The sequence below is a fragment of the Bombina bombina genome, chromosome 3, assembly GCF_027579735.1.
Source record: "Bombina bombina isolate aBomBom1 chromosome 3, aBomBom1.pri, whole genome shotgun sequence".
Taxonomy (NCBI): domain Eukaryota; kingdom Metazoa; phylum Chordata; class Amphibia; order Anura; family Bombinatoridae; genus Bombina; species Bombina bombina.
Genome location: NC_069501.1, coordinates 984,690,358 through 984,707,079, shown reverse-complemented (window position 1 = coordinate 984,707,079; position 16,722 = coordinate 984,690,358). Strand labels below are relative to the sequence as shown.

Below are 16,722 nucleotides of genomic sequence, written 5' to 3'. Positions count from 1 at the left end.
TTTGTCAAGTTTAAAGTTTAATTATTCCTACTTTTTCTGAAAATATAATAAAACAACATAAAAGGATTTACAAATCCAGTATATAATGGATAGTTTGTGGTCCAAATAGGTTCTGGCGTAGGAAGAATTGAATATAACTCCAATAGTAATTCTGGAAGCAAAAAATTGAATTCTTGTATACACACAACTTGATGTGACGCAGCCGGTGCTATTCTATGATGTGAAAGTCTTGTTTTTTTGCAGGATGGTTCCAATCAGTTTCCATTATCTGTGTTATCCAGTAGCTGCGTTATTTCCTTGCAAATCTACCCTGAGTAAAGTGCATCATATGGGACAGTCATAAACGTGAATTTCCTGATCATCTCCAACGGACACAATTTTAGAGCCATTTTTGTTGTACTGCACACCCCAGACCTAGAGGGAAAGCACAGAATTGTGAAGTTAATACTACAATACAACAGTTGATTTAAATACCAGTCTAGTGACTCTAGAATACACTTTAATAGAACACCAAGCAAATATATTGCTTTATTGATAGATTGGCAGACTGCTCCAGTAGCTTTGTCCCTTGCTCATGAGTTGTCATAGTCCAGAAATAAAGAACATATAATAGAGTTATGAAGTAACAGCATTTAAAAGTTAGGCTTGATTTTTTTTTTGTTAAATGACACAATAGTGACTTTAAAAAAAAAAACACAACAACAACCCTCACGGTTCTAATTAAAAGGGACACGTAAAAATAATTAGGCAAGCAACTGAGAAGATTTCATTGTATTTAAAGCTGCTGCAGCAATTACAGCTGCACTGCAATTTGCAGTATAGGTGGTAGTTTTAACAGAGAAAAACAGCTATTTTTAATAGCAAAATAAAGGTAAACAATTACATACGCTCCAGCAGGTAAAACTGATAATTGGGAACAAATTAAAGGGAAGAAAAAATATTACAGTATGTCCCTTTAATTATGGATAATATATAATGATTTCATTTTAATTACTTCTTTAACTTTTTTTAAGTTATTCATTTTTATTAGTTTTTTTTAAAAAAAAGAAAAAAAAAACAACAAAATAAAATACAACCAATTGAGTCAAACAGAAACAGGAAAGTAGTAATACAAGTTGGTCATGACATTTTTAAAGTCTGAGATTAGACTTGTCTTCATAGTTAGCTATATCGATTACTATACGTTCCTCTAGCATACCTCAAGCCTATTATAGCAGCAATTTCTTCAAAAAACAGGAAATTGGTGTTGGACAAATCCCCCTGGAATCGTTGTGTGTAAGTGGATGGAGCAGGTAATGTAGTGTTAGGTGTGATGCAGTATCGAGGGCAGAGTGCTAGGGCTTTCTTTTCATCCCAGTAGGATTCTATTAGAGCAGATGAATCCTTCTTGCCTCTATACACATAAGTTATCTGTTCCAGTTTCAATGCATAGGAGACAAGGCCTATCCATTCTACTGGGTTTGGAACTTGTATTTTTTTTCCAGTATCTAGGTATCATTTTCTTCTTTAAAGTGAAGGTAAACTTTTTACTTCCAGAAGACAGCACTGAATTTGTTAATATTAATATAATACAATCGCAAAGTTTATTTCTCTATTACATAGCTAGTTTTAGAAATATAAATATTTATAAATCCCTACCGTTTCGCAGCTGACTCCTCCCAACCCTTATTTCCGTGTTTTAGGTTAGTGACGTATAGAGTGGCCCCACCAGCAGTCTACGTCTCTCAAAAGCGTGTTCCCGATACAGCTTTTAACAGCGCATGCGCTAACACCCGATATATAGACAAACTATTATGCTTAAAAATAATAGCGGCTATTCAGATATAATATCATTTATAGTTTGAGACATATAAATTATGTTTAAAAATCATGATCGTGAGCATGTGAGAAAGTAACTTGTAATCAGCTGCTTGCAAAGTGAAAAGATGCGCTTGTCTGTATAATTTATACGTTGCAGATGACGTATTGGATTCAGACATGTAAATAGAACGCATGCGCGACACGGGAACGTGCGGAATTGAATGTTATGGAAAAATTAGTCGCGCATGCGCTCTTTAATGAATAGGAGGATGACGTGCAGTGACGGCCGCCTAACGGCCTAAATTTCAATAGGACGAGCTAAAAACGTGACCACAATGAAGAAAAAAACAACTAAAAACGGGTTGAATAAATGAGGTCAGTAAATTGCCATAAAAATGTTGATAACTCGATTTAAAGCATTAATTAAAAAAAATGATGAATGAGACCTATGTTATTTTTACCACATAAATGAAATTCTGGATAGAGACCAACGTAACTTTACCTTCACTTTAACTTATGAAAATGATCCTCCTTTAGATTCCTCCCTTACTGCTGAACCCTTGCATTGTGATGTACTATTTATTGGCTTTTAGAACTATTATGTGGGTTGTTTGACTGTTGTAGGAGAGTGTGTGTGGTGTGTGTTATAAGAGAGTATGTGTACAAGAATAAGGAAGTGGTGTGTCATTGCACACCAATCCTCCAGGGGCGCTCTTAGTCAATATAATGTAATAATAATTAAAACAACATCATATAATAAAAAATGTAGGAAATCTAAAACAATAAGATAATATTCCTTTAAACTAACAAATAGTAGTCCATACAACCAATAGTGTACAGTTGAGGTAGCTCCAAAAGAATATAATAATCCTCATGGAGGCTGAAAAACATGTTGCTTTTAATAAAGTATTTTTTTAATCTGTACACTTGCTGCTGTTTTTATCTAGGGTCAATCTTTACCCCCACTTTTTTTGGGAACAATTTTTGTTTGCTGAAACCTTTGGAATCAGTCAGCTGGGCGGCTGAAAAGCTCCAGCCTGTGTTTATTGCACCTGGAGGTGCTTAGAAATATGTAAGTGTGCCTATTTCCTATATATACATATACATACATACAGTATATCCTATATCAAACTGTGCTGGGCTATGTTGGCTCTGTATCTCTTTATATAGGAACATCTTGGACACCACAGACAAGGTTGCTTCCTTGGACTGCCAGCTGGGCAACTGTGAGGTTCCAGTCTGACTTTGTTGCACCCCAGGGTGCATTTCGTTTGTGAGTATATTTCTTGCCTATTTGATTCCATCTTGTGTGTTGGGTATTAGGCCATTGGGCGCTTCTGTGTTCTTCTCTTTTAGATACGAGTGTGTGTGGTGTATATGTGTTGTATGAGAATGCGCGTGATGTGTTGTATAAGGGTGCCAGTGATGTGTTGTATAAGGGTGCGCGTGGTGTGTACATGTTGTATGAGAAAGTGTGTGTGTTGTATGAGTGTGTGTGTGTGGTGTGTGTGCATCCACTATCAGCGATTGTCCCTTATTCCAATGTATAGGGGTAGATGACAATCTGATGCCACTAGGAGTATTACTTTGTCATACGGACTAACAGGATTATTGCAATACTAACTATACATTTTATTTAATTCGTAATTATATGTTTTATATTGTTAATAATATGGATCCATGATTTTATTATATGTGAATTATCTATAACGATATTCGTCTGTCAGTTTTACTGTTGAAAATACATATCCTTAGCCTATTCACAGGCGCTCCTTAGATTCCTCCATTTTAATCTACATACACAGGATAAGCTAGGTATCCATACTCTAAGGAGCTACAAGGAATTTCAGTGGTGAAAGCGCTGTGAGATATTCTGTTTTTATCCTAGAGTGTGTGTATATTGTAGCGTGTGTTTTGCATGAGAATGTGTGTGTGTGTGTTGTATGAGAGTGTGTGGTGTATGTGTGTTGTATGAGTGAGTGTGTGTGTGGTGTGTGTTATTACCTATTACAACACTATAAAAGTGTTGTAATAGGTAATCAGGAATACAAGTATGCACACATTTTAGTCACTTTGCCAAAAATTGCAGCTATCTTGTTGTATATAACTTCAGACATTTTCAGACCAAGCATAAAAATTAGGTTGCAAAAGGTGTGTAGTACCATGGCAATGGGTCTTGGGGAAAAAAAGTTGGAAGGACCCTGCTTTAAAGGATCAATCTGGCTTTCCCATGCCATTCAATTTACTAGAGAGAGTATCAGAAAAATAATTTAAAAAAAAATATGACTCCATATTTTGTTTGAAATACTCAAACAAAATCAAGTTTCTGGCAACCAAAGGTTACATCAGAATTGAGAACTAATGCTGGAAGCAAACCCTTTGCAGATGATGCCGTAATAGTTTTGTAATAAATCTCAGTACAATGAGGTGCGATACAGAAGGGCACACAATGAGGCAGAAAACTGGCAGCAATACATTAGGATGAATGAAAAGCTGAAGCTGTCTGTTCTAAGTGGTATATACTAGCAGAATCTGATATTTTATCTAACTCTTTAATTTAAAACTCAGAATTGATTGAAAAGAAAGAACTGTTAGTCTACGACATCCAATAGCTTTTGTGTTCTCAAAGCAGTACAGATCAGTACAAACACAGCAGTAGTATCCTAGATAGCTATGCACTTCCTGGATATATGGATGACTCCATAAGGTCAGAAAACAGATCAAAAGAAATAAAGTATATTAACTTGTTTCCGGACTGTCTTGGTTTCTCACTCCCCTCAGGGCAGCGAGACAATCTTTGAACAGATAAAACTAAAGTGGGTCATCAAGTGGCAAAAGATGTACAACTGAAGTGAAGCTTGCTTTCTTCCATTACAGCAGAATCACAGGGTGCTTGTATATGTCGCAGCATAGAGCTAAATTCTAGATTCTCAGGAGATTTTTGAGGAAACCACAAAGTGGTAGACTGTGCGAACTCACAGATCAGCGCAATTGAGTGCTGAAGTGCATAACTCATAAAACACACATCTGTTGCATCCCTCACTACAGGGAGGAAGAGACCTTGACGTGGTCCTATGCTTAAACCGTTTGGCTAACTGCAGTAACTAACTCTTTTATGTTTGCTCTTAATATTGCTGTGTGCTTGCAAGAGAGTGCCAGATTTTCTGTGTTATTTTGGGTTGTAATTTTCCCTATGGGCTTTGCACCCATTCTGATCAGGGGTTAACTGCTTGAGTTGATGGGAGATGTACAGCTGTCTGTGAGTATCTTAGGGCTGTGAGTTTTGCAGTGACATAGCATGTTACCCAGGCCATTTTGAGAGTGTAGTCCATATCCTTGTTTTGTATGTGTCTAGGGAAATTACATAAGGTCTGTGCTCTCTCGTATCTCAGTTTGTTTGAAAGCATGCATTGTGTGGCTGTAGGTAGGGACCCAGGGAGGAAGAGACCTTGACGTGGTCCTGGGCTTAAACCATTTGGCCAAATGCTGTAACTAACTCTTCCATGTGCCATTCTGTGTGTCGAATATATATATATATATATATATATATATATATATATATATATATATATATATATATATATATATATCCTTGCACATAAAGACAGCACTCACTGGATATTCGGTTAAAAACAGAATTTATGTTTACCTGATAAATTTCTTTCTCCAACGGTGTGTCCGGTCCACGGCTTCATCCTTACTTGTGGGATATTCTCTTCCCCTACAGGAAATGGCAAAGAGAGCACCCAGTAAGAGCTGTCCATATAGCCCCCCCTCTGGCCCCGCTCCCCAGTCATTCAACCAACGGTTAGGAGAAAAAGGAGAAACTATAGGGTGCCGTGGTGACTGTAGTGTATAAAGAAAGAAATTTTTCAAACCTGATTAAAAACCAGGGCAGGCCGTGGACCGGACACACCGTTGGAGAAAGAAATTTATCAGGTAAACATAAATTCTGTTTTCTCCAACATTGGTGTGTCCGGTCCACGGCTTCATCCTTACTTGTGGGAACCAATACCAAAGCTTTAGGACACGGATGAAGGGAGGGAGCAAATCAGGTTACCTAAACAGAAGGCACCACGGCTTGCAAAACCTTTCTCCCAAAAACAGCCTCCGAAGAAGCATAAGTATCGAATTTGTAAAATTTGGCAAAAGTATGCAGAGAAGACCAAGTCTTACAGATCTGATCAACAGAAGCCTCGTTCTTGAAGGCCCATGTGGAAGCCACAACTCTAGTAGAATGAGCTGTAATTCGTTCAGGAGGCTGCCGTCCAGCAGTCTCATAAGCCAATCGGATGATGCTTTTCAGCCAAAAAGAAAGAGAGGTAGCAGTAGCTTTCTGCCCTCTCCTCTTACCAGAATACACGACAAACAAGGATGAAGTTTGTCTAAAATCCTTTGTTGCTTCTAAATAGAATTTCAAAGCACGGACCACATCTAGGTTGTGTAACAAACGTTCCTTCTTCGAAACTGGATTCGGACATAGGGAAGGAACAACTATTTCCTGGTTAATATTCCTGTTGGAAACTACTTTTGGAAGAAAACCAGGTTTGGTACGTAAAACTACCTTATCTGCATGAAATACCAGATAGGGAGGAGTACACTGTAAAGCAGATAATTCAGAAACTCTTCTAGCAGAAGAAATAGCAACTAAAAACAGAACTTTCCAAGATAGTAACTTAATATCTATGGAATGCAAAGGTTCAAACGGAACCCCTTGAAGAACTGAAAGAACTAAATTTAGACTCCAAGGAAGAGTCAAAGGTCTGTAGACACGCTTGATTCTGACTAAAGCCTGTACAAACACCTGTATATCTGGCACTGCTGCCAGACGTTTGTGCAACAAAACAGACAGAGCAGATATCTGTCCTTTTAGAGAACTAGCTGACAAACCTTTATCCAAACCCTCTTGGAGAAAGGAAAGTATCCTCGGAATTTTGATTTTACTCCAAGAGTATCCCTTGGAGTCGCACCAACAGATATATTTTTTCCATATCTTATGGTAAATTTTCCTAGTCACAGGCTTCCTGGCCTGAATCAGAGTATCTATAACCGAATCTGAAAACCCACGCTTAGATAGAATCAAGCGTTCAATTTCCAAGCAGTCAGTTGCAGAGAGACTAGATTTGGATGTTCGAACGGACCTTGTACTAGAAGATCCTGTCTCAAAGGTAGCTTCCATGGTGGAGCCGATGACATATTCACCAGGTCTGCATACCAAGTCCTGCGTGGCCACGCAGGAGCTATCAGTATCACAGAGGCCTTCTCCTGTTTGATCCTGGCTACAAGCCTGGGAAGGAGAGGGAACGGTGGAAACACATAAGCTAGATTGAACGACCAAGGCGCCACCAATGCATCCACTAGTATCGCCTTGGGATCCCTGGATCTGGACCCGTAACGAGGAACCTTGTAGTTCTGACGAGACGCCATCAGATCCATATCTGGAGTGCCCCATAGTTGAGTTAACTGGGCAAAGACCTCCGGGTGGAGTTCCCACTCCCCCGGATGGAAAGTCTGACGACTCAAATAATCCGCCTCCCAGTTGTCTACTCCTGGGATGTGAATAGCAGATAGATGGCAGGAGTGATCCTCCGCCCATTTGATGATCTTGGATACCTCTCTCATCGCCAAGGAACTCTTTGTTCCCCCCTGATGATTGATGTACGCTACAGTCGTCATGTTGTCCGACTGAAATCTTATGAATCCGGCCTCCGCTAGTTGAGGCCAGGCCAGGAGCGCATTGAATATCGCTCTCAGTTCCAAAATGTTTATCGGGAGAAGAGACTCTTCCCGAGACCATAGACCCTGAGCTTTCAGGGAGTCCCAGACCGCGCCCCAGCCTAAGAGACTGGCGTCGGTCGTGATGATGACCCACTCTGGTCTGCGGAAACTCATTCCCTGAGACAGGTGATCCTGAGTCAACCACCAGCGGAGTGATTCTCTGGTTACCTGGTCTACTTGAATCTGGGGAGACAAGTCTGCATAATCCCCATTCCACTGTTTGAGCATGCACATTTGCAATGGTCTTAGATGAATTCGAGCAAAAGGAACCACGTCCATTGCTGCAACCATTAATCCTATTACCTCCATGCACTGAGCTATGGAAGGCAGAGGGATAGATTGAAGAACTTGACAAGCGTTTAGAAGCTTTAACTTTCTGACCACTGTCAGAAATATTTTCATTTTTACAGAATCTATTATTGTTCCCAGAAAAGGAACCCTTGTGGACGGGGACATGGAACTCTTTTCCATGTTCACCTTCCACCCTTGAGACCTGAGAAAGGCTAATACAATGTCTGTATGAGCCCTTGCTTTGGAAAGAGACGACGCTTGGATTAGAATGTCGTCTAGGTAAGGTGCTACAGCAATGCCCCTCGGCCTTAGCACTGCTAGAAGGGACCCTAGCACCTTTGTGAAAATTCTGGGAGCAGTGGCTAAACCGAATGGAAGAGCCACAAACTGATAATGTTTGTCCAGAAAGGCGAACCTCAGGAACTGATGATGATCTTTGTGGATAGGAATATGCAGATACGCATCCTTTAAATCCACGGTAGTCATATATTGACCCTCCTGGATTGTTGGTAAAATCGTCCGAATGGTTTCCATCTTGAAAGATGGAACTCTGAGGAATTTGTTTAGAATTTTTAAATCCAGAATTGGTCTGAAGGTTCCCTCTTTTTTGGGAACTACGAACAGGTTTGAGTAAAAACCCAGGCCTTGTTCCGCTGTTGGAACTGGGTGTATCACTTCCATCTTTAATAGGTCTCCTACGCAATGTAAGAATGCCTGTCTTTTTATCTGGTCTGAAGATAAGCGAGACATGTGGAACCTTCCCCTTGGAGGAAGTTCCTTGAACTCTAGAAGATACCCCTGAGAGACTATTTCTAGTGCCCAGGGATCCGGAACATCTCTTGCCCAAGCCTGAGCAAAGAGAGAAAGTCGGCCCCCTACTAGATCCGGTCCCGGATCGGGGGCTACCCCTTCATGCTGTCTTGGTAGCAGCAGCAGGCTTCTTGGCCTGTTTACCCTTGTTCCAGCCTTGCAATGGTTTCCATGCTGGTTTAGGCTGGGAAGCGTTGCCTTCTTGTCTAGAAGCTGCAGAGTTAGGATTTGGTCCGTTCCTGAAATTGCGAAAGGAACGAAAATTAGATTTGTTCTTAGCCTTGAAAGGCTTATCCTGTGGGAGGGCATGGCCCTTACCACCAGTAATATCAGAAATAATCTCTTTCAATTCCGGCCCAAAAAGGGTCTTACCCTTGAAAGGAATATTAAGCAATTTAGTTTTGGACGACACATCCGCCGACCAAGATTTAAGCCAAAGCGCTCTGCGCGCCACTATAGCAAAACCTGAATTTTTCGCCGCTAACTTAGCCAATTGGAAAGCGGCATCCAAGATAAAGGAATTAGCCAACTTCAGTGCGTGAATTCTGTCCATGACTTCATCATATGGACTCTCATTTTGAAGCGAATTTTCTAGTTCCTCGAACCAAAAAGACGCTGCCGTGGTGACAGGAATAATGCACGAAATTGGTTGAAGAAGGAAACCTTGCTGGACAAATATCTTTTTCAGCAATCCTTCCAATTTTTTATCCATAGGATCCTTGAAAGCACAACGGTCCTCAATAGGAATAGTTGTGCGCTTGGCTAGCGTTGAAACTGCCCCCTCAACCTTAGGAACCGTTTGCCATGCGTCCCTTCTGGGGTCGACAATGGGGAGCATTTTCTTGAATATAGGAGGTGGAACAAAAGGAATACCTGGCCTTTCCCACTCCTTAGTCACTATGTCCGCCACCCTCTTGGGTATCGGAAAGGCATCAGCGTGCACTGGGACCTCTAAGAATTTGTCCATTTTGCACAGCTTCTCTGGAATTACCAAAGAATCACAATCATCGAGCGTAGTTAGCACCTCCTTGAGCAGGGCTTAAATTTAAATGCCACGATATCAGGTTCTGCCTGCTGTGAAACTTTTCCTGAATCAGAAATTTCCCCTTCAGACAGACCCTCCCTCACTGCCAATTCAGATTGATGTGAGGGTACAACAGATAAGTTATTGTCAGCGCCAACTTGCTCATCCTCTGTGTTTAAAACTGAGCAATCACGCTTTCTAGGAAATGATGGCAGTTTGGATAATAAATTTGCTATAGAATTATCCATTACTGCAGTTAATTGCTGCATAGTAACAAGCATTGGAGCGCTAGATGTACTAGGTATCGCCTGCGCGGGCAACACTGGTGTGGACACAGAAGGAGAGGATGAGGAACTATCCCCACTATCTTCATCTTGGGCAATTCTATTAAATGTGACATCACTGTCCTGACTTTGTTTGGACGCCCTGGCACATTTTGCACAAATAGTTAAAGGGGGAACCACCTTGGCCTCTATACACACAGAACATATGCTATCTGAAGGTACAGACATGTTAGACAGAATTTGGCAGGCTAATAATGCAATAAAAACGTTTTTAAACAAAACCGTTACTGTCCCTTTAAATAATAAAAAGGCACCCTTTATTTCTGCAAGTTTGAAAAACTATGAAGGCAATATCCGATTTTAACAAAATTTGCACCCCAGTGTCCTAATGCCTTGAAAGTATTGCACAACAAGTTTCAAGACTTTAACCCTTAAAATGAGCAAACCGGAGCTATTTGTTCAAATCAACAATCTTAACACACTACAATCACTGCCACAGCCTTGCTGTGGCTTTTTACCTTCCCTGAGAGTTATTTACCACTGAAGTAAACCTTCCTGAGTCCGTTTTTTGAGCCACAGGACCCCTCACATGAAGCTGCATGCACTGCCTTGGAAGAAAACTGCGCAACTGAGGTGCGAAAACGGGGCCTCCTTCCTCTGAGTGAAGGGGCCTTTCTGACTGGAATAGTAGTCTAACCAACTGCCAGGCGAAAAAAACGTTCCCAAAGTGTTTTTAATTACACAAACACATTCTAAATGCCATATAAATATGGCAATCGATTTAGCCCACCATAGTGTCAACCAGTATAGAGCCCATTTATAAGCCTTAATCTGTTATCTAAGAAAATGGCTTCCTTATCCCTTAAGGGAAAAACTGACAGTCTTCTAGCATTAACATGTCTTGTTAGAAATATGACTGATCATACCTGAAGCAGATAAGCCTGCAAACTGTTCCCCCCAACTGAAGTTCTCTGGTTTCAACAGCCTTGCGTGGGAACAGTAATGGATTTTAGTTACTAGTGCTAAAATCATACTCCTCTTTAACAGAAATCTTCTTCATTTTCTGTTGCAGAGTAAATAGTACAAACCGGCACTATTTTAAAATAACAAACTCTTGATAGAAGAATAAAAAACTACAACTAACACCACATACTCTTTACCATCCCCGTGGAGATGCTACTTGTTCAGAGCGGCAAAGAGAATAACAGGGGGGCGGAGCCAGAGGGGGGGCTATATGGACAGCTCTTGCTGGGTGCTCTCTTTGCCATTTCCTGTAGGGGAAGAGAATATCCCACAAGTAAGGATGAAGCCGTGGACCGGACACACCAATGTTGGAGAAACTTAGCTTTTATTGAAGCAGATAAAAAGCAATAAAAAGTCCCATGAAGTTTTGATGCCTGACTGGCACCTTTTTCAAATGGATTCAAAAATACATCAGGCAGATGGAATAACCTGACAACAGGAAAACTGGTTAAAAAAAACTTCAGACGCTGTAGTCTTATATACCCTACATGTCCTCATTATGCCCAACGATAAGAGCGCCTTTCTGAGATGTGAACACGCGTGCCTGCAGGACACGCCCCTTCCGGTTCGTTCCGTGAACTTCCATTGGTGCAACTGACACCATCATCAGCATAAGTATCCTCGTAGGCGATCGGATCAGGCACATGGCTAATTAGCATATGTGATGCTGCGTGCTAGGCTAGGAATCTGGGTATACCCTTATTAAGGACTACAGAGTGAATTAAAAGTTAATTTAACAAAAAACTGTACGCAATAGACAAAAAAAAAAAAAAAAAAAAGAAGAAATATGCATATATATCCGCATTCAATTGATGCCAAATGTGATATTGTGTATTGTACAGGACAAGAGGGTACATTATTATGTTCCAACGGAGGTACACAATAGGGGATTTGGCCACGTCAGCCAATCAGGTTGCTTTAGGCTGTCAACATAGATATTGAGCCAAAGTAAGAGTTTAGGGAGGTCAGCGAATTCTACCCATCAGCTTGTGACAGGATTTCAGTGTCAATTTTCATCCAATGAAAGGGCCGTAGTCCAATTGAATATTGAGGCCCTTAGGTTCCACCGTATCAAGGTTGTAAATCCATTTAGTCTCCCGCTGTAATAGGCGTCTACCACGGTCACCACCTCTGACCAGGGGTGGTATGTGGTCGATAATCAAAGTTCTTAGACTGGAGACACTATGTTTCTGCTGGAAAAAGTGGCGTGCCACTGGCTGATCTGAGGATCTCTTCTTAATTGCCTCCCTAATGGCATGTCTATGGTTGGCGATCCTTTCACGAAAGGTGGTAATGGTTTTCCTCACGTAAAATAGAGAACAAGGACAAATCAAGATATAAACCACAAATACTATTGCAGGACAACCTATGATGAATCTTGTAACATTTGTTAGAATGTGGATGCTGAAATGTAGAGTCCATCTGCATCCCGTTGCATGTTATGCAATCCCCACACTTGAAACATCCCTTCTTTGTTGATGTGAGCCATGTGTCCTCCTGATAGGACTCCTTAGGGTCCGTCTTGACCAAAATGTCACGGATATTCCTGGCTCGTCTGTAGACCATTTGAGGGGGTTTCTGTCTCCAATTTGACAGGCTGTAGTAAATCCCATCGTTTACGAACTGCCTCAGTGATATGGGTGAGTTCAGGTGTGAATGTTGTAACAAAATTCAAAGTTGGGTTCAAACCACTAGTTTGGTCCTTTGTTTTGTTCAACAACGAAACTTGAGAGTGCTTCTCCAATCTGCTTCTAGCCATCTCTATGTCCTTCATTGAATACCCTCTTGCCTGTAATTTCATGCACATGGTGTCTAACTGTTGTTGGAGGAATTCCGGCTCAGAATTATTCCTAACCACCCAGGTCAACTGTGAGGAAATGATACCCATCTTTTGGTGGTAAGGATGACAGCTTGAGGACAGTAACAGCGAGTTCCTGTCGGTAGGTTTGGTATACAAAGATGTACCAAACCGACACCCCCCCCCATCCAATTCGACCTTAAAAATATTAAGATCTAAAAAATGTACGCTACACTGACTACATTCCAACTTGAATCTAATGGGAGAATCGGTGTGATTCAACTCATAAACCCACTGTTGAAGGTGTGCTGCTGTCCCTGTCCATACTAGAAATAGATCATCTATATACCGGGTGTAAAATGAAATACATGGGTGCAGTAAAGGTTTCATTATGGTGAGCTCATATCCTAGCATGTACAGGTTGGCATACGTAGGGGCCATATTTGACCCCATGGCCGTACCTGACAGCTGAAGGTAAAAGTCCCTCTCAAATCTGAAATAATTTTTCTTCAAACAATGTTCCATGAGTTCTATCATGAATTCCAATGGTGGGCCACTATAGTCATTAGAGAGACTTTTACCATGGACCTGACAGTCTCCAGTCCACCTGCATGGGGGATGACAGAATAGGGACTGTCAACATCCATGGTAACTAAAATGTCGTCAGGGTAAAGTGTTGTGTGTTGCTGAAGTTTAAATATCATGGCTGTCGAATACTGTAAATAAGAAAATGAGTTACGTGTGACTGGCTGTAAATGAAAGTCAATAAACTCGGCAATCCCAGAGAAAATTGAATCCCTGGCAGAAACAATAGCTTCGTGAAAGGATGGCCAACCATAGACATGCCATTAGGGAGGAGATCAAGAAGGGATCCTCAGATCAGCCAGTGGCACGCCACTTTTTCCAGCAGAAACATAGTGTCTCCAGTCTAAGGACTATGATTATCAACCACATACCACCCCTGGTCAGAGGTGGTGACCGTGGTAGACACCTATTACAGCGGGAGACAAAATGGATTTACATCCTTGATACGGTGGAACCTAAGGGCCTCCATATTCAATTGGACTACGGCCCTTTCATTGGATGAAAATTGACACTGAAATCCTGTCACAAGCTAACGGGTAGAATTTGCTGACCTCCCTATACTCTTACTTTGGCTCAATATCTATGTTGACAGCCTAAAGCAACCTGATTGGCTAACATAGCCAACTCCCCTATTGTGTACCTCTGATGGAACATAATAATGTACCCTCTTGTCCTGTACAATACACAATATCACATTTGGCATGAACTGAATGCTGATATATATATGCATTTTTCTTCTTTTTTGTCCATTGCGTACAGTTTTTTGTTACATTAACTTTTAATTCACTCTGTAGTCCTTAATAAGGGTAAACCAGGATTCCTAGCCTGTCACACATGCTAATTAGCCATGTGCCTGATCCGATCGACTACGAGGATGTTTATGCCGATGATGGTGTCAGTTGCACCAATGGAAGCTCACGGAATGAACCGGAAGTGACGTGTCCTGCAGGCACGCGTGTTCACATCTCGGAAAGGCATAATAAGGACATGTAGGGTATATAAGACTACAGCGTCTGAAGTGTTTTTTTAACCAGTCTTTCTGTTGTCAGGTTATTCCATTTGCCTGATGTGATTTTGAATCCGTTTGAAAAAAAGCGCCTGTCAGGCATCGAAACGTCATGGGACTTTTTATCGCTTGATCTGCTGCAATAAAAGCTAAGTTTTAACCGAATATCCAGTGAGTGCTGTCTTTATGTGCAAGGCTGTGTTTACCCCTGATGTAGTACCCTGGTGGATGTCTCTCATAAATTGAGGATTGGAGTGCAGGCCCTTATTATTGTACTATAGATTATATATATAATACACACACTCACAAGCACACATATACATTATATATATATATACACACACATACATATATATACATATATATATATATATATATATATATATATATATATATATATATATATACACACACACATATACAGTACTGTGCAAAAGTTTTAGGCTGGTGTAAAAAAATGCTGTAAAGTAAGAATGCTATCAAAAATAGAAATGTTTACATTTTGTTAACTGATAAAAATAAAATATTAAGTGAGTGAACAAAAGAAAAATCTAAATCAATATTTGGTGCGACCACCCTTTGCTTTCCAAAAAGCATCAATTCTAGGTAAATTTGCACAAAGTCAGCGATTTTGCAGGCATATAGTCAGCAATTGAATATATTGTTTAAAACACAATCATTAACTGAAACCGTAACAGCTGTGTAGGAGGAATAAAACTTGGTGAGGAAAAGCCAAACTCTGTTAATAAGGTGAGGCTGCTGAAGAAAGTTTAACATCAAAAGTCATACACCATGGCAAGACCCAAGCACAGCAATAAAACACAAATTAGTTATACCGCATCAGCAAGGTCTCTCCCAGGCATAAATTTCAAGGCAGACAGGGGTTTCCAGATGTGCTGCCAATTCTCTTCTAAAAAAGCCCAAAGAAATAGCCAACGTTGAGGACTGTAAAACTAAGTGGTCAGTTAAGGAAAAAAAAGACACATCATGCTTACTTCCTTTACAATCAGATGATGTCCACCAGTTATATCAACTCATAATTGGCAGAAGCCAGAGGGACCCTGGTACACCCATCTATTGTCTGGATAAATCTAGTCAGAACATATCTTCTTGAAAGACTTGCAGCCAAAAAGTCATACCTTTGACATGGAAACAAGGACAAGCGACTCAACTATGTACAAAAATACAGAAACTAGGGTGCAGAAAAATGTCAGCAGGTGCTCTAGGCCGATGAGTCAAAAGCTGAAATATTTGGCTGTAGCAGAAGGTAATTTGCTGAAGGGCTGGAGAGCGGTACAAGAATGAGTGTCTGCAGTTAAAGGGACAGTATACTGAAAAATAGTTTTTCGCTTAATGTGTTTACAATTGCTTTTTTTACCTACTGCAGAGAAAAAAAAAATGTATGAAAAATAGCTTTTTATGTTTTTTTGTGTATATTAAAGCTCTGATTTTGTGTTTTGAAGCCACAACCTAATAAAATGGGTTGAGCTTGTAGGTATAATCAGATCGCAATACTGTATCATATTGTGCACATATACCTGCTTCTTTATCTTATATCTGTCCATAAAACAATCACCAGTACTTGGCGAGAACAATGGAAAATCAACATTGTATTACCTTATCTCTGCTATATCCCACTGGGACTGTAATCTCTTCTGCTGGCTGTGTTTACAAAGCTTATCTATAGCTTGGACCTGCGGCCACAAATTTTCAGAATAGGTGGAGATACCACATGCTAAATCAACTATTTCAAATGCCAATATAAGGTTAAAGGAGCTACTTGTAAACAATTTAATACACTCCAGCAGGTAAAGTGGATCATTGGGAACAAATTAAAGGGGAGACATTTTTTGAGTAAACTGTCCCTTTAACAATGAAGCATGGTGGAGGTTACTTCCAAACTTGAGGCTGCCTTTCTGAAAATGTAGTTGGGGATTTTGACAGAATTAATGGCCCCTTCAATGCTGAGAATTACTGGCAGATACTTATCCATCATGCAATACCATCAGGGAGACATCTAATTATCACCAAATTTATTCTGAAGCATGAAAATGACCCCAAACATACAGCCAAAGTCATTAAGAAATATCTTCAGGGTAAAGATGAACAAGGATTCCAGGAAGTAATGGTATGGCCTCCACAGAGGCCTGAGCACAACATCATTGAGTTTGTCTGGGATTAAATTAAGCAACTGAGGCTGCCTAAACGCAGAGAACAACTGTGGTAGCTCTACAAGATGTTTGGAACAACCTACCTGCCGAGTTCCTTAAAAAACAAGTGCAAGTGTAGCTAGAAGAATTGATGCTCTTTTGAAGGCAAAGGG

The 16,722-nt window shown here is 40.5% G+C and overlaps 1 protein-coding gene across 2 annotated transcripts in view; it reads right to left on the bottom strand.

Moving 5' to 3' along the window:
- The window catches only part of SKIC8 (SKI8 subunit of superkiller complex), a 36,370-nt gene continuing 19,648 nt past the window's right edge, over nt 1-16,722 (bottom strand). For both annotated transcript variants that reach the window (XM_053708093.1, XM_053708092.1), the window contains one exon: nt 1-414. In XM_053708093.1, coding sequence (XP_053564068.1) covers nt 325-414 — 90 coding nt within the window. In that variant the 3' untranslated portion in view covers nt 1-324. The remainder of the gene's footprint in view (nt 415-16,722) is intronic.